We start from the raw sequence: 19,537 nt of genomic DNA, 5'->3' as shown, positions 1-19,537 counted from the left end.
CTGACACATAGCTGAATAGCTTATTGAAAGAAGTAAAGAACTAAAAAATTTATGAGATACACTTATTTAAAATACATTTACAAATGTTTCAAAGGAATTTTGCTTCTCGAATATATATCTTCATAGGAATATGTTATGGAGAAATTTGTCTGTTTTTATCCCAAATAAAACAAAAGGGTTCCATGATTTCTCCTGGGGACAGAGAAACACTGAGGATTCCTTGTACTCTTCCCATGCTGGAATGGAGACCTTATGCTGCCTGCGTGGACTACGGGCGACTCCTGAGTTGTCCTCATTCTCAGAGGAACCAATATCCTTCCTGGAAGCTAGGACCTTCTTTAGACCAAGTGCTGGAAAGCCTGTGTCCTGTAGACTGAGCATTGTTTTTTCTGAAGAATGAGAAAGTGTGGGGTCTTTTATCTAGGTCTGATATTTATGTCATTGCAATAAGAAATAACAAAGCACGGTTTACACTACAGAACGTGCTCCCGTATAGCCGACTTGCGAACACCTACTTCTAGATGTAGTCTGAGGATTTCACTTTGCTTTTCCTTCTCCTGAGTTTTCAGCTTTGCATTTAACTCTGATATTTCCATTTCCTTCTTAGCCATTAGTTCTTTATGCTTTTCTTCATTTAGTTCAACTAAATAAAACAGAAACAAATTCATTCACTTAACAGTTCAAAGTTATGTGATGTCATTTCTTTATTTTACATGTATTTAGTCAACATGCTATTGCTCACCTGTATACTAGGCATCATACTAAACACCCCATGCAAACCACATGTGATGCATGTTTTCACTGAATTTCTCCTTTTGGTAGGAGGCAGAGACTAATTACAACGTGACTGGGATGATAGGGGAGAAAGGTGGCAACATGCTGACAGCTTGGGAGGAAATTATATTAGTTGCATTTTCCGTCACTGAAACAAAATACCCAACAAGAAGCAACTTAGGGGAAGAACGTTTTATTTTGGTTCAGGGTATGAGTGGATTCCAGCCACCATGTGGAGAAGACATAGCCATGGTGGCTCTGTGATGCTGGGAGTCTGCAGTCGCTGCTTGGTCTCAGTGGACCTGGGGAACACACACATAACACAAGTGGGTAAACTCAAGGTTTACCACCCGGGGACAGGCAGGCTCTATCTCCTAAAGGTTCACAATCTCTCCAAACAGCAGCAACTGGGGATCAAGTGTTCAACCATGCTAGCCTGTGGGGGGACATTTCACATCCAAAAGGTGAGAGAGGCTTTCTTTTTTATTAGATATATTATATTCTTTATTTACATATCAAATGTTGCTCCTTTCTTGGTTCCCCCCAAAATCCCATAAGCCATTTCTCCTTCCCCAATCAACCCTCCCCCGTTTCCCTCTCCTGGTATTCCTCTAGACTATGGCATCAAGTCTTTCCAGGACCAAGGGTCTCTCCTCCCTTTGGTGTCTAACAAGACCATCCTCTGCTGCCTAGAGGGGGACACTCTCTGCCAGCCATTGCACTGAGCACTGGGTCCCCAGTGGAGGAGCTAGAGAAAGGACTCAAGGAGCTGAAGGGGTTTGTAGTGCCACAAGTGAGAGAATTTTAAACCAAATTTGTTGAAAGAGCCTAAGATGGAAGCAGCCTTTGTCAGGGTGCTGTTATCTTTAAGGCAGAGCTGCACATAAAAGTCATTTGCTAGGTACAGTTGTTACATCATCAAACGAGAGCTGCTGACAGGAAGGCTGGCTCCACCTCAGGGGAAAGGAACAAGAGGTACATGATGAGCCCACGACCCAGAGGTTGTTTTAAATTGTGGTTTTAATGGGAACCCCGGCTGCATAGCTTACCATTTGTACGCATGTAGCACCCTAGACTGTGCAAAGCACATATGTGTGAGATGTGGTGGTTTGAATAAGAATGTTGCCATATGAATGTGTAGCCACCAGGGAATGGCTCTATATGAAAGGGTTAGGAGGGGTGGCCTTCTTGGAGGAAGTGTGTCCCTTTGAAGTGTCAAAAGCCCTTGTCAAGCTCAGCGTCTCTGCCAAAGGATACAGATAACAGCTCTCAGCTACTGCTCTGGCACCTGCCTGCCGGTCCCCACACGCCCACCAGGAGCATAATGGACTGAACCTCTGAAACAATAATGTGCTTACATTTTTTATTTTTAAGTAAATGAACTTTTAAGAATGTGAATTTTATTAACAAATCATATTTTAAAATTGTGTGTATAGGGTAGGTTTTATGTATTTTGGGTAAGATATTGCATAGTATTTGAAATACAAAGGTATTTTAAACGAATACATTCTTTGTGCTCTTAAGCAAAAATAGCTTACAAAATAAGATACACAGTGGCTGGGAAGGGGCACAGGTTTGGATTGCTAGTTTAGAAAGTCTGAACTATTACATACTTGACTGCAGACCTGCAAGCCCTTGCTATAACTTTCCCAAGTGATCAGGCCTCTTCCCTGTTCAACATCACGTGTCTGTGCTTAGTCCAATTTCCTGTTCTCTTAGAGATTTCTTATTCTTGCTAATAACACATCATCAAAGATGGGAGATTCAAGAAAGTATTTTATTTTAATAAGAGCCAATCAGTTCACAAACCCCACCAATAAGTGACTTCTATCCACAGCTACTCCATGACGTAGTTCCAGACCTCACTTTCCCCATTTGGACTATATGTCTGTCTCTCTACTGCCACTGCCTCATCAGGATCCCACAGCCACTGTTGCCATGTTAGTTCCTCTAAATACAACTGTAGAGATGGCCTTCACCTTCTCAGAAGCCTTCATTCCAGATTTTCTTATTTTAACAAAATGGTCAAAGAATACATCCTTAAGCAATAGTTTTTCTCTTGCTGAATCTTTTTGTATAATAAGCAAAAGCAGGAAATAGGCAATCACGTCCTAACATGTCCAATGTCTTCTTCTCTGAGTATCTGCCTTGAGGCCTGTGGCAGTTTGAATCCGTCATATCCCACAGGCTCAGGTATCTGCACACTTCCCCCAGTTGATGGTGCTGTTTGGGAGCTAGTGTAGTCTTGCAGCAGGAAGTGCATGGGTGGTGGTGAACGGTGAACTTCCGGCTCACTCTGTCTGCTTTGTGCTTGCAGTTGAAGACATGATCTCTTGGCTTCTTGCTCTGGCCCCCTGCTGCCATTATGGACATTGCTCGCCTTCTGAAGTTTTAAGCCAAATAGATTCTCCCTTTTATAAGTGGCCTTGGTAATGGTATCTTATCACAGCAGAAAAAAAGTTACTAATAACTTACTAAGAAACTAATGTAAGAGAGTATGTGAAGACCCTAACCACACTGATATTTTGAGAAATGGGAAGACTGGAACTTTGAACTAGAAAAGCAATTGAATGCTGTAAGCAGAGCTTAATAGGCTGCCCCAGTAGAAACCTGAAAGACAGGTAGTGCTGAGAATAGTATGGAGTGTAGAGGCCCTTGCTCAAGAGGTTTAAGAGGGAAACAAGGACTTACTTTATCAGCAGCAGAGCTAAAGGCCATTCATGTGATATTTTGGGAAAGAAAATGGTTGTTTTCTACCGGTGCCCTGAGATGAAGGAAATTTCAAGACTACACAATGTTAGGTATGTGGGATGTTGTTACTGATTTTCCTTATGTAGATCCACTATGAAAAAGAGCAAGTGGGGGGGGGGAACCCCAGAAAATAATAGCTTTGAGAGAAAAAGAACAAACATTAAGAAGTTTAATGTTACAGCCAAGGCAAGTGCTGAAAACATCTGTCATTGTGAAGGAGATTAGCACAGTTAAGGAGAGGCCTCTTGTCAGTAAAACTTTCAACTTGTAAAAGGATGAGGCCTAAGAGAAACTGGATTTTAAAAAAAGCTACCAGGACTGGAGAGATGATTTATCAGCTAAGAGTGTTTGATGTTCTGGCACAGGACATGGGTTCAGTCCTCAGAACCCACAGAAACAACTAACAACCACCTGTAATTCCAGTTCCATCAGATCTCACATCATCTTGTGCGGGGAATGCATGCACATATTACATGGACATAGATGTATGCAAAATATCCATGCAATTTAAAAAAATATTTTAAAAAGCTGCTGCAAATGTGATTCAAGGAGTGAGTAGATCCTAAGTTGGCTCTCAGCTTAGCAGTGTCATCCACGTGGTACTGGCTTCGGAGGCGTAAGTACCACTGAGGATGTGTTGGGATTCTTCCTCTGTGGCTTTAGAGAGCCAGCACGGCCAGGGAATGTGTGACAATGTTGGAGAAGCTGCAGGAAGCTCTGGAAGACCATTGCGTAATGCTGTGATGGTAGAAAATGCACAGTTATCGTACATGGCTTCCACAGACCTTTCAGTTACAGTGGAGACCCTGACCATAGAGATGCCAGAGCCATGAGCCATCTGCCAAAGAGAGCTCTATGGAGGGAAAGTTACAATGTCACTACTCAAAAGTCTGAATGAAGTCTTTTCTGAGAATCATGGCAATCTCTTCATTCTAACCACCATAAACATTTAAAAAGCAAGTTATATATTTCCAGCACATGATGGCACAGAATACACATTATCATTTTTAAAAGCTAGGAATGGGAACATAGTGAGGAAACACTGGAACAAAGCAAGTCCAAAAACCAGGAGGGCAAACTCCAAATCCTGTAACTCCACGTGCTGTGTCTTCAATTTTAGGGTATTCTTTGAGCATTTAAACATCTGCCTTATATGGCCATATTTGAAATCACTTCTCAGGCCTTAATGTTAAAGTTCTGCAAAGCATGCAGTTCTTTCTGGCTTCTGACTACCAAGGAATATTCGTTCCTTTCTTAAAAAACAAACTAAAAATTTAAGCCACCACACCAGGCTTCCTTCATGTACCATAATGCTCCTGAGATGGCCACACTGGAGTGCATCAGTTCTGTTCCTTTTTATGGCTGTGGGTCAATGTACTATGAATTTTAAAACACTAGTTCTAGTTAATAATTTGTATGATGACAACTCTGGGCTATTACGAATAAAGCTGCTATAGACATTCAGTCTGTTCTTCAACTAAATCCTCCTTTCTGGTCTCTCTGCTCAGTCTGATGGTTGGCTGCAAGCATCTGCATCTGTATTGATCAGGGTCGGCAGAGTGTTTCAGGAGACAGCTATATCAGGCTCCTGTTAGCAAGCACTTCTTGGCCTCAGTAATAATGTCTGGGTTTGGTGACTGTATATGGGATGGATCCCCAAGGACTGAAGGAGCTGAAGGGGTTTTCAACCTCATAGGAAGAACAGCAATATGAACCACCCAGACCCCCAGAGCTCCCAGGGACTAAACTACCAACCAAAGAGTACACATGGAGGGGCCCATGGCTCCAGCTGCATATGTAGCAGGGGATGGCCTTGTCTGGCATCAATGTGCAGGCTCAATGCCCCTGGTGGGGAAATGCTAGGCAGGTGAGGCTGGAGTGGGTAGGTGGGTGGGGGAGCACCCATATAGAAGCAGGGGGGAAGAGGGATGGAATAGGGGTTTGCGGAGGGGAAACCAGGAGCGGGGATAACATTTGAAATGTAAATAAATAAAATAACCAATTAAAAAATATTCAGTCAGGTCTTTGTGTGTTGTATGCTTTCATTTCTAGGTCTCATTGAAAATGTTATGTGGTGGTCATGGAAATGAACCTCTCAGATCACAGTAAAAAAATTAAAAAGGCTTTTAGCTGTTTTAAAAGATTCAGTTATGACTAATTATAATCTTAATTTGAAATTTTGTATTAGTCAGGTTAAATATCTTCTCTTATGCTTATTTTCTTCCTGTATAGCTTTAGAATAGTGTCTGTTCAATATTTTGCCATATTCCTGTGGATTGGTGTATACTGCAGAGGTTCACCGTTAGTTACGTGCCTCCCTCCTCTGCCTCAAGTGCTGGGATTATAGGTGCCTAGGCCTGACTTCCAGTCAGTTTTTATATACAATGCTCATAAAGATAGGGTCATTAAGCATGGTTTGGAAAATAAAGCAACTCCCTACCTATGTGCAATGAGAGCTGCTTTACTGAGGAGAATTAGTAAAGTTATATTCCATATTACTAAGGATATAATTAAAAACTTAGTTAAACCTTTTATAATTAATTATATAAAGATACTGTTTCATATCAGGCAGAATTGAGCACAAACATGAATAGAATTTAGAACTATTATATTTACGTTGCATAAATATACAAAACAAATAGAAATACATGAAGACAGTTTTCATTCAAGAATACTACTACTGGGAAAAATAATCGGCACCTTTAAATTGCCACACTATGTCAGAATTGAATACGATAAACTTTTAAAATCACCTTTTTTCTGCATATCCTGATAGAGCTTGCTCAGTTCGGCTCTGTGCTCCTCCTCTTTGATTTTCATTTCACTTATAAGTTTGGCGATATTATTCTTAAATTCCTAGAAAGTAAAATATATCCACTTTCAATAAAATAGTTATAATTTTTGAAAATTAGAAAGGTAAAATTTCCGGTTTGACATGCAAGTATATCCAATAGTTTTTATTTACTTTCAATTACCTCTTTAGTAGGCACACACGAATTGACAAGTTCCATTATTCACAGACCTACCACTGGGCCGTGCCATGCCTGCACACTCCCTCCCCTCCCTCAGTTGGTCCTTTCCCTTGTCTTCTCTAAACAGACACCTAGACTCTGCATCAGAGCATGCGCTTTACTGGTTTTCTTGCTCCTTGTGGTTTCAGTGTGGACTGTCCTCCACAGGCGCAGGTGTCTGCACTCCTGGTCACCCGATGGTGCTGCTGTTGTCCGAGGCTGTGGAAACTTTAGGAGGTAAGGCCTTGCTGGAGGAAGTGAGTCACTGTGGATAAGCTTTGAGATTTGATAGCCTGCCTCCACTTTCTGCTTAAAATCTGCTTCCTGACTATGGTTGCAATGTGGCCGGCTGCCTCATGCTTCCTTCTCTGCTGTGATTTAACTGTAAGCCTAAAGAAAACTTCTCCCTCTCTTCAACTGTTACTTGCTAGGTATTTAGCTGCTGCAACTAGAAAAGTAAATAATGCACTGCCCATTGCCCTTTCTTGTTCTTCTTCCCCATGTCCTTTAGCCTTTTCCCTCATCATATCCCTTCTATTTTCATATCTGTCTGTCTGTCTGTCTGTCTATCTGTCTCTCTCTCTCTCTCTCTCTCTCTCTCTCTCACACACACACACACACACACACACACACACACACACCCACACACACACACATATTTATACATAAACATTCTCTTACATACTCACACTCACACGCATATATACTCTCTCACACATATACTCAAACACACACATACACAGACTCTCTAACACACTCACAGTCACTCATTCTCACACAGGTCACAGAGAGATTTGAAGAGAAGTAGGGGAGAGTTAAGGAACGAGGGGGAAGGAAGGCAGAGAAAAAGATGGGGAAGCAGTATCCTAGAGGTACTAAAATAAAAGGCTAAATCTTCCAAAATCACAGGCAGAATGCTTTTTCTTTCTGGTAAAGATAATTGAGAAGTCCCCGGTTGGGCTCTAGAATAAGCCAGTGTTTTCTCAAGAGCTCCTCATACAGGAACTTGTCTAGGTAGGAGAAGATCCTTCAAGCTAAGCCTCTACAGACTTAACTTCAGTTTTGGATACCTTTGACCTTGATATGTTGGCTCTTAGTTATGAGAAAAAGGTGATACAAATCTCCTCAAAGGGTAGAGGGATAGGGACTGGCATTTATTTTGCCTTTTGTATTTTTGAGGCACTGTGTTAGATGTTCTGCACTATCCTACACTGTTCCTGAGGGAGAGAAGAAAATGTAGAGTATTGACATTGGGAGGAACTTGGGAGGAACTAATTTGTGCTCTACATGAAGTCCTCCATTATTTGGATGGTACAATGACTACCCAAATCATAAAGAATACAGACTCATTTCTTTTATAGTAAAAGAGTCAAAACTACTAACCATCAGAATATGCTCTAAAATAAGTTTATTAGCACAACTGAAAACTATGTAGCGAAATAACTGCATCTCTTCTTGGTAAAAAGAAAAAGTGTGTAAGTGATATTAGTACATTACTTTTGTAAAAGAGACCAGAATTTCAAAAGTTACTGTTCATTTCTTAACGATTTTTACACATGTAACATATATATATATATATACACTATACTTACACATAATTTTTAGTAATATTTATTAATTGTAGGAACTTGCTTTTTATTTGAATGAATAAACACTTTTCAAGAGTTTAACTGAAGACAATAGCATATAACTCACCTGCTCATGAGATTTTAACTTCTGTTTCATAAAATCAACATTTCTTTTTAGTTGTTCATTTTCACCTGTGTACAAATAATCAAGGAATATATTACTAAATGGACTTAAAATTAACATGGGAATATCTGTAACATTTAAGTTGCTGTATATGCCCAAAGGATTCCCCGGCATGCAATAAAGACACATGCTCCATTATGTTCATAGCAGCCTTATTTATAATAGCCAGAAGCTGGAAAGAACCCAGATGCCCCTCAAAGGAGGAATGGATACAGAAAATGTGGTATATTTACACAATGGAATACTACTCAGCAATTAGAAACAATGAATTCTCAAAAATTTTAGGCAAATGGTTTGATCTGGAAAATATCATCCTAAGTGAGGTAACCCAATTACAAAAGAATACACATGGAATGCAATCTCTGATAAGTGGATATTAATTAGCCCAGAAGCCCTGAATACCCAAGGCACAAATCACATAACAAATAACTTCCATGAAGAAGTATGGAGAAGGTCCTGATCCTGGAAAGGATTGATCTATCATTGGAGGGGAATATAAGGACAGAGAAAAAAAGGAGGGAGGTGATTGGAGAATGGATGGAGAGAAGAAGGTTTATGGGACATGGGATCCAGGAAAGGGGAAATCATTTGGAATGTAAACAAAGAATATAGAAAATAAAAATATTTAAAAAAATAAAAAATAAAAATAAAAAAAAAACAAAAAAAACCCAAACCAAAAAAAAAAAAAGTTGCTGTGTATGCATGAGCTCATTAAGTATGCACCTAACACTGCTAGACACTGGAAATGTAGAAACACAAGAAGTTACTGCTTTTCATAGAACTTAATGATGTCAGATGCAATAGTTGTATTAGATAAACCTTGTACAGTGGCACTGTATTTGAAATACTGTGAGAACATGTGGTGGGAATCCTTGGTCATCTTGACACTGGGAAAGGTTAGGGTTAGGGTTTGGGTTCTAGACACTGAGAATGAGGCAGCAGAGGATGGGTTTGAAAGCATGTTCAGAAGCCACTGTGATGGGTTCCATTGTAATTGTAGCTGCTGGGGCACTGAAGCAGAAGAATTGCTGCAAATACCGGGCCAGTTTGGGCTAAATAGTAAGTTGCAGGCCAGCTTACACTACAAAATGAGACTGTGTAGAAACCCAAGGGGCAGGTATGGATGGCAGGATGGTTCAGCGGACAAAAGCTCCCACTTCCAAGCCTAATGACTTGAGTTCAATTCTAGGACCCAGAGGGTGGAAGGAGAGAACTGATTTCTGCAAGTTGTCTTCTTACTTACACACAAGCACACCCCCCCCTTGTTTTCCCTCAAGTGAAAAATATGCCAATAATACAAAAATATTTTCAACCAAACAAAACAATATTCCCAGTGTTTTTTCTCCTATGGGCTGGATACCTTTAGACCTTTAGGGCCCATTTTATATTCAGTCTGCAAGAGGCTACTTCGACCTTTTTGGTCTTTGTGTTTAATGCTGTTATGAATATTAATGTACAAAATCATGTCTCTGATTTTTATTCTTTTTGTTCATATCTTAGGGTGGAATTTATTAATCAAATGGTAATTCTATGTTTCATTTTTCTGAGTAATCACCAATTTGTGGTAACAGTTACATTATATTCCTATCAGCAATACAAACATACCTTGTGTTTTGAGGCAGGGTCTCTCAGTGGTCTGGAGTCTCCCAGGGAGGTGAGCCCCCGATGAGCCCCAGAGATCCACCCTCTCTGCCTCTCACCAGGTCTGTAAGTGGGCATGCCATGCTGGGCCTTCTTTTACTCCCCCCCTCCCTCTCTCTTTCCCTCCATACTCCCCTTTCCCTTTCCTTTTCATCTTTCATTTCTTCCCTCTTTCCTTCCTTCCCTTCTTTTTTTAATTATTTAAAACATGGTTTCTACAGAGTGTACTCATGTGAGTACTTTATTTAATCAATTATCTTCCTAGCGCCAAAACCATGCTCTTAAGAATGATTTCCATAACTTACCTTTCAAATTGTGTTGATACTGTACAGTCTGTTGTAGCCCCTTTATCATATTATGCAGAGCAATACATTCTAAAACATAAGATGCAGTTGTTGGAAATATTGATAGAAAGAACTGAAAGAAAATAATATTTAACTCAAAATGCTGTGATCTTAATAAAGCAATCAGACATCTCAAGATGAATTACAATATATGGTATTTTAGTTTTAAATTTAGTTTTAAATATATGGTTTTAGTTAGGGCTACTATTGCTATGAAGAAACCTGGCAGGAAGAGTTGATGCAGAGGCCATGGAGAAGCGCTGCTTACTAGCTTGCTCAGCCTGCTTTCTTATAGAACCCAGGACCATCAGCCCAGGCATGGCACCACCCACGATGGGCTGGGCCCTCCCCCACTGATCACCAATTAAGAAAATACCCTAGAAGTTGCCTACAGCTTGATCTTTTAGAACCAATTTCTCAAATGAGTCTCTCTCTCTCTCTCTCTCTCTCTCTCTCTCTCTCTCTCTCTCTCATACTTTTATTGATTATTTTGGAATTTCACATCATTAACTACATCATATTCATTTCCTAGTCCTCCCAGGTCCACCCTTTTATGAATTCCCCACAAGAAGAAGAATAAGGAGGAGGAGGAAGAGGAGGAGGAAGAGAAGAAGGAGAAGAAGGAGAAGGAGAAGGAGAAGGAGAAGGAGAAGGAGAAAGAGAAGACAAGAGAAGAAGAAGAAAAGAAGAAGAAGAAGAAGAAGAAGAAGAAGAAGAAGAAGAAGAAGAAGAAGAAGAAGAAGAAGAAGAAGAAGAAGAAGAAGAAGAAGAAGAAGAAGAAACACAAGTCCAATTTGTGTTGCCCAAATACTCACTAGAGCAACTCTCAGTGGCCAGCCCCTTAAAGAAATCTGAGTGCTTCCCCACCTGCACCTCCACCAGAAGCCCTCAATTGTGAACACCTACACTACAGCATCCTTATCACAATTTTAAGAGTGTTCTTTGACCATTTCCTGTCTAGTCTGCTACTTTTTTGGGGGGTGGTGTGTGAGTGGAAGTAGGGGTTCTTACTGATGCCTTATATATCCTTCTATCTTAACTGTGAGTCTTCAGTCATCGATATAACTGCAAAAGTAGCTTCCTTGAACCTTAAAGTCAGGAGCACCAACCACAGACATGTCCATAATCTCCAGTGCCAGCATGTGCCACCAACCTCAGCATGGTCTCCAGTGGCAGTACAGACCACAGACATGAACATGGTCTTCTGCCATAGTTTAGACCACAGACACCATCATAGCCCTAAATGGCATCACAGGTCAAGGACATCAATATGGCCTCCATGGCAACATGAGTCAAGGACACCAATATGGCCCACAGACATCAACATGGCTTCAGGTGACAGCACAGACATCAACACAGTCTCCAGCTGCAGTAGGACCATGAAGCCAGACATGGTCTTTGTCAGCAGCATGAACCATGAATATCAACATGGCTTGAGGTGACTGCACAGGTCACTCACATCAACATGGCCCTGCTGCAGCACAGCCCACATACTCCAACATGTCTTCATGCGGTGGCACAGACCATGCATGGACATCCGCATGGACCATGGTGGTAACTGGGGTTTCTCTATGTAGCCTTTCAGTCCTAGAACCTTCCCTATAGAGCAGGCTGGTCTCAATCTCAAAATACCACAGAATGCTGGGATTAAAGAAACGCTCCACCCCCTCCCAGCAAGCTCCCTCCTCTCTAAGGATTCTGGCTTGTGTTAATAATCACCCTTTATAATCACCCTTATGTGAAATGAATCCCAACACTTAGTAGTTACTTTTTTAAGGCACAGTACAGTAGAGATCTTCCCATGTGTCTTAGCAATGTCTTTCCTGAAAGTGACTCACATGTGGACTCACATGTGGAATCACAAAAAGTGTTTCCATGCAATAGTTTCAGCAAAGTACACACTAAGGGGAGAGAGAGAGAGAGAGAGAGAGAGAGAGAGAGAGAGAGAGAGAGAGAGAGAGAGAGAGAGAGAGAGAGAGAGAGAGAGATCACAGTAAGGTTGTTTAAAGGTGGAGGGCCATAGCTAGTGAGGAAGTATAAGACAAGGCTTTGTTACTGCTGAACAATATGTTTTCCTGGATTCATAACTAAATCCTGGGCAAGAGGAGAGCTGTGAATCAATGTTCCAAAGCGTCTTAGTCAGGGTTTCTATTACTGCACAGGGACCTTCTCTTCTCTTGATGCTGCTATTTCCCAGTAACACAATGCTGGTTACATTACATTTGCTTGATAGACATTAGCTGATAACTTGCTTCACATGTTACTGTGTCAGATGATGTAATAGGAGAGATGTGCCCCGTCATTACTTCTCTTTACCGTAATGACCATCACTTATTTTAAAGAATCTAGCAATTAGTGAAAGTAGGTAGTTGAAGTTTCCTCAGTGCTTCATACTAAGTGAGGTAACCCAGACTCAAAAGGTGAATCATGGTATGCACTCACTAATAAGTGGATATTAACCTAGAAAACTGGAATACCCAAAACATAATCCACACATCAAATGAGGTACAAGAAGAAAGGAGGAGTGGCCCCTGGTTCTGGAAAGACTCAGTAAAGCAGTATTCGGCAAAACCAGAACGGGGAAGTGGGAAGGGGTGGGTGGGAGGACAGGGGAAGAGAAGGGGGCTTACGGGACTTTCGGGGAGTGGGGGGCTAGAAAAGGGGAAATCATTTGAAATGTAAATAAATTATATCGAATAAAAAAATTAAAAAAAAAAAAAGAAAATCACCGTGATGCTCTGTGGAATTTTTAAAAAGAATTTTGAAAAATTTGAACACAAGATGGCAGGCTCACCACATTTTTCCCCATTAGAAATTAGGTAGCTAAGGAATTCAAGAACTACAGTACCATTCAGTGATTCACAGTAAAAGTTTTTCATTATCTTTGCAAATTTTAATCTATATTATCCTTTCTTCCAGAATTTATTATGCTATCCTATTAATTTTTCTTGATTATTAAGCTATTTATTAATAATTTATTACACTGATAATGATTTTAATTCTAATTTAGAATCTAGTGCAATTAAAATGTCACTTCCAGCCTTGGACCTGAAATGTGTCCCAAAGGCTCATGGACTAAAGGTTTGGTTTTTAGTTCATGGAGCCACTGGGAGGTTGTTGAAACTTTAAGAGACAAAATCTAGCAGGAAGTTGGGTCACTGATGCATGCCTTCAGAAGGAACTGTGGACCCAGCTCTCTTCCTCCACTTCACAGCCAGGCATTAGGCTATACAGCATGCAGCACCAAGCCCAAAGCAATGGGCCACATGGACATGGACTGGACTCTTCAGAATTTTAAGTTCAAATGAACTTTTCTTCTTTTTAGGTTGATTTAGCCCAGGTGAAATATCAATTCAGTGTTTTCCAGGAGCTGTAACAAATACAAGATATTGATGATAGGGAAACTGGAAAAACCAGAGAACATATGGGAATTTTCTATATTTTTATCCATTTTCTCTATATTTAAAACTGCTCCAAAAATATCTACCAATGACCAAATTCAAACTAAAATAATTTGTTATGATTTTGACATAGCTTAGAAAAGCTTTACCATAATAAATATAAGTACTTTAAAAAGTTTTTTATGGTTTTATGTCTTTGACATTTTATAAAGTTTTAGATGTGCAGAAAATTGCAAAGATCACACACACACACACACACACACACACAAACACATGTATATATCCTATAGTCAGTCAATAGGGGTCTATTATTCTATTATTAACATTTTACATTAGTACAGTATATCTATTATAACCAATGAACCAATATTGATATGCTATTAACTAAAACCCATCCTTCAGTCCTAGTTCCAGCTATTTGCTTCCTCTGCTTACCCTGGAGGCTCTCCACCACACCACTTTATATTTATTTGCCATGCCATCTTAGGCTTCTCTGCTATGGCAGTTTTGTTTCTGTTGTTTTAAAGACCATGACAATGTTGTGAACTATTGGTCATGTCCTTCTGTGGGAATCTGCCTGACACTTATCTCATGATTACAATGGGGCTGTAGAAATGGGGAGAAGTTTACAAATGCAAAACATCAGTTTCATCATACCATATCACATCAAAGGTACATGTGTTAGCATGGTATTAATTTGATGTCATCGATCATGTGGCTGAGGTAGAATTTACCCAGTTCAGCACTATGTAATTTATGTATTCCACCTTGTTATGCTGTGTGCTTCGCTACAGAAAGGGATTTGCTTTGCTCAGCCAACACTTGACCAGTGTGCATGGAGTCAGGCTCCACCTAGCTGAGAACAACGTAAACTATTTGGAACCCTGCCACACTGGAGAGCTGTTTCTTCTTACTTTATTATTTATTTATAAAAGTGGATTAAGACTGTTTGTTTTGCATTATGGATACAATTCAACACTGTTCTATTTTGTTGATAAAATCACTCCAGCTTTGGTCATCAAGAGCACTTTCACTTGTTTTTGACAAATTCTATCATTATGGGTTTTTATTTTTCATTTCTTTCCCCTTTAAAAATGTTTTTGAGATGAGAAAGTGTCTCTCCCTGTATTCATAGTTGGATTTAATTCCTCCTTCAGTCTCTGGAGTGCTGGAATTTTGTAATGTCATACCACACCTGGCTATTTCTTCTGCTGGAGTACTGTCTTTCTTGTGACACTACAAGATACTTCATCAATCTTATAGTATAAATGTAATCCTAATCCTACATTAACCCAGTTCTTTTTATTAGAAAAACGTATAAGAAGATCCGGGGACTGGATCATTCCTACTTAGGGCCTCTCAAGAGACACAGCAAGAGACATATATACACGTGGCAGTATATAGACTGAGCAGGCTGTACACATGTACATATATTCACATGACAACAATTAAAGAAGAAAAGAGACTAAGTATTTGAAGGCAAGCAAGCAGGGATATAGGGGAGGGCTTGGAGGAAGGACGGGGAGGAGAAATGATATTATAATAAAAAAATAAATACCAAATATAAAAAGAAAATATATGCATATAGTTTCCTTTTAAATGGTTTTCCATTTTACCACTTTGTATGTGTGTGTGTGTGTGTGTGTGTGTGTGTGTATGCCTATACATGACATGTGCAAGTCAGAAGACAGTTTTGGGTAGTTGATATTGTTTTTCCAGTTGATTATATGGCTCAAACTCAGGGCATCAGACATGGCTGCAGGTGCCTTTACCCATTGAGCCACCTTGTTAGCTCACAGCTTCTTTTATAACTCTTAAAACTGATGACTCACATTGCATTTGTGTAGCAGGAGCTCTGATTTTGCCTCCTGTGGTTTTATAGATCTGTATTAGGCCTTCAACTTGCCATTTCTTACATGGGTAGAACCTAATAGAAGACATAACTTCCTTCGTTCTGTTTTATTCACATAATTTGGAGCTATACTATAGAGTTCTAGGAGACAACACTCTGGAAAATTCTATACACACGTAAGATAGGTTACAAATGTAGGGGATAATGTCAGACACTGCAGTATGCACCCTCCTAGATTATTTCTCCAGGCAGCAAAGAACTAACCTTCTTTCATTGAGGTCTCTTTTGTTTGCATTATCTTTAATAAACTGTTAGCCTTTTCCAGCTGAATATCCAGAAGGTTGTTCTTTCCAGTGGTTTCTATCATTTTCTGCAGAAGAAATGGGGTACATGCTATCACAAAATCAATGACGCTATTTTGATTCTTCTGTTAAGAATATGAAGACAAATAAGAACATAAACCATTTTAATATTTGAAAGTCTAATAATTGAATTTGGGATATAATTTCAAATAAACCATACTGAACCAAGCCTTCAATTTGTCATTTCTTACACAGGCAGCATCTGGCAGAAGACTCAACTTCTTTCACTCTAGGTTTTCTCACATTTTGGAGTTATACTAAAAAGAGTCCAGCAAGACAGTAGTCTGAAAAGTTCTATGTGTACTTAAGGTAGGTTACACATGCAGAGGATAATGCCAGCCACTGTAATGAGCACACACAATTTGATGAATGTGACTTTTGGATTTATTTTCTATTTTAAAAGAAACACAGATGATTTGGAAATGCAGGCCAGAGATAAAGTGCTATGCTAACATTCATGAGGCCTCCTTAGATTTCAGTTCCAGAAATACATACACACGCATGTACATTCTCTCTCTCTCTCTCTCTCTCTCTCTCTCTCTCTCTCTCTCTCTCTTTCTCCCCTCTCTCTCTCATGGGAAGTGGCATAGTAAAATATTAAATCAGCTCATTATAAACAAGAAAAAAAATATGAGCTAACCTGAGCAACTTTCTTTCAATTACTCATCTTTTAGTCCCATGTCAATCCCAGGAATCTATCAAGCATAATGGTGGGTGTTGACTACCAGCTCCTGTGGAGGCTGATGCAGGAGGGTCTCCTGAGCCTGGGTGTTTATGTCCAGCATGGATACTACAGTGAGCTTTTGACTCAAAACCTAAGCTAGCACAAACCTAAGCCAATTCCTTGTATGTGTTTCCAGAGTACTCTGTGATGGCATGACTATGCCATTTATTCTGTTCTGCACTTAGCTGCTTCACTTTGCATTATTATCTGGGAGGCGATGTCACACAGATCTACTGCATTGCTTTTACAGCTATTTTGAGTTTTATTTTTGAAGATGCTATTGGGGGAAAATCTATTGCTTAGAGTTTTTCTATTACAGACAATAAATAAGCATTTTGAACATGTCTCTTGTTTCTCTGTAAACAGTACAATAAGCTTCCTTGAACTCTTCAGGTTTATTAGTTTACTGTCAATCTTATGTTTTCTGCACATCTGTCTACTTCCCCATTGTGAAGGTTTGTATATGCTCATCCCAGGGAATTGCACTATTAGAAGATGTGGCCTTGTTGGAGGAAGCGTGTCCCTGTGGGGATGGGCTTGGAGATCTTCCTCCTAGATGCCTGAGCATGCCCAGTCTGTTCCTGGCTTCCTTTGGATGAAGATGTAGAACTCTCAGCTCCTCCTGCACCATGCCTGCCTGGATGCTGCCATGTTTCTGCCTTGATAACAATGGACTGAACCTCTGAACCTGTAAGCCAGTCCCAATTAAATGTTGTCTTTTATAAAACTTCCATTGGTCATGGTGTCTGTTCACAGCAGTAAAACCTTAACTAAGACACCCATTTCTATCTTTAGCAACTCACATTGTTTTACTTCATCTGTATTACCACTTATGTTTCTAAAAGGTAATATTCTAAACATCAGAACATCATATCAAATTATAAAATGGACAATTAATTTTATTTAAGATGCTTGAGAATATGATAGCATATTTTCAAATCAACATCTAAACATATGGCATTTCTTTCTTATATTAATACTTCTTTTCCCTGGTGCTGCTAATCTCAAGACTAGAGATTTATTTGCCAAGTTTTAGGCAAAGAGAGTGAAAAGAGAATAGACAGAATAGAGAAAAACTGAATACATCCATGTTCTAGCTTCTAAGTGATCATTATGGTAGAAGACTGAAACACAAAACTACTTCACTTTTCATTAAAACTATTTTGGAGTTTGTGGGGATTCTGCCATTTAACCCTTAACATTGGCAAAATACATCAGTAATTAGCTTCCTTGCCACAGGAACACGTTTATATGTTAGTAGGAATAAGGTAAAGTGAGAAGGTGGGGGGTGCAGGCAGAAAGAGCACAAGAGCCAGAGGAGGAGGGCGCTGTGCAGCACTGCCTTCTGGGGAGGACATGGCTGTTCTACTCATGCACTCGCAGCAGCCGAGATATGTGCAAGCCACTCAGCATCCCAGTGTGTGAGGGGAGGGCCTGTGAGGCTCTGTCTCTAGTTGAGGAGCTCCTGACACTGGCACAGGTGAGAGGGAGTGATCTCTCAGGGAGTGGGGTGGCTGCTGGTAGGTGGACTAGATTCTCTGGGTGACCTCACATCCCATGCATGCAGGATACACAGGGTGCACTTGGTGAGCTAGACGAAGAACAGGAAGGGGAGGAGGAAGAAGAGCAGCAGGAGGAAAAGAGGAGGAGGAGGAAGAGGAGAAGGAGGACAAGAGGAAGAAAAGGTGGGGAGGGTAGTAGGGGAAATACTGGGGTTGGGGTGCATCCCCCATGCTATGTTTGTGGGGAATTTGGCTTGGATATGATCAAGAAACATTGTATAAATGTGTGAAATTGTCAAAGAATAAATAAAATATTAAAGTTTTAAAAATACAGGAAAGGGTTTATCAAAACATATTTTCATTATTCAAACCTGGTTCATATTTTTTAAAATTAAAAAGTGTGCTTATTTAACAAAACAATACATTTTAGTATAATAACATAAGCGGGGAAAAAAAGTAAGTTTATTGGTGTTTGCAAATTCTTGGCATGCTGTTCTTTGAGATTCTGGGACAATAAATCAGCACTCCTATGAATTCTTAGCCTTCGCAGCCTTTTCTTTCTTTCTTTTCTTTCTTTCTCTTTCTTTCTTTCTTTCTTTCTTTCTTTCTTTCTTTCTTTCTTTCTTTCTTTCTTTCTTTCTTTCTTTCTTTCTTCCTTTCTTTCTTTCTTTCTTTCTTTTCTTGAGACATGGTTTCTCTGTGTAGCCCTGGTGGTCCTAAAACTTGCTTTGTAGAACAGGCTGACCTTGAACTCAGATCTGCCTGCCTCTCTTGGGATTGCTAGGATTAATGATGTGTGCCACCGTGGCTGGCCATGGCCATACTTTTATTATTTAGTTAGCATAGTTAACATTCATGTTTAAAGACTAAAATACAAAATATAGCCTACATGAAACACATTAAATATGAAAAACACAAGACAATTTGGATCTCTCAGTAAAGTAACAGCTCCTTATAAAATCAAATGTAGGCACTGACCCTTATATTTTTAAAATTAAGACTTTTACTTAATTTTATCTTGTGTGTGTTCTGATTGCATCTAAGTGCACCACAAGTGCATAGGCCCCTCAGAGGCCAGAGGAGGGTGTTGCATCTTCTGGACCTTGAGTTATAGATAGCTGTGAACTGCCTAGTGGGTGCTGGGAACTGAACCCTGGTCTTCTGTTAGAGCAGCCAGTGCTCCACCACTGAGCACTATATCTTTCCAGCTCTAGTTCGCTTTTTTCTTAAAAAAAAAAAGTTTTCCTTTCTTCCCAGTTTCCTAGTTTCTCTCCTTGACAAATATCTTCTTTCCTTTTGTTTCTCTATAGCTCTTTGCTCTCCTGTCTTTCCTTACCTTTTCTATCTGCGAGAAGTCATCTATCAGTTTGTCCAGATTCACATTGCTGATCTTCTTCATGCCTTCTTCCCTGTTCTGATCCAT

General features: G+C 39.9%; 1 protein-coding gene across 2 annotated transcripts in view; it reads right to left on the bottom strand.

Annotated features, from left to right (window-relative positions):
• The window catches only part of Ccdc152 (coiled-coil domain containing 152), a 21,983-nt gene extending 2,446 nt beyond the window's left edge, over positions 1-19,537 (bottom strand). The window contains exons 1-6 of one of the 2 annotated variants that reach the window (XM_052159507.1): positions 19,451-19,537; positions 15,791-15,896; positions 10,235-10,303; positions 8,232-8,296; positions 6,279-6,381; positions 516-643 (exon numbers count right to left, since the gene is read on the bottom strand). In XM_052159507.1, the coding sequence (XP_052015467.1) occupies positions 516-643; positions 6,279-6,381; positions 8,232-8,296; positions 10,235-10,303; positions 15,791-15,896; positions 19,451-19,537 (558 nt within the window). The remainder of the gene's footprint in view (positions 1-515; positions 644-6,278; positions 6,382-8,231; positions 8,297-10,234; positions 10,304-15,790; positions 15,897-19,450) is intronic. The other variant, XM_052159508.1, reaches the window with a different exon arrangement.

This window comes from Apodemus sylvaticus, chromosome 16 (genome assembly GCF_947179515.1).
Source record: "Apodemus sylvaticus chromosome 16, mApoSyl1.1, whole genome shotgun sequence".
Classification (NCBI taxonomy): domain Eukaryota; kingdom Metazoa; phylum Chordata; class Mammalia; order Rodentia; family Muridae; genus Apodemus; species Apodemus sylvaticus.
This window is presented reverse-complemented; position numbering and strand designations above follow the sequence as displayed.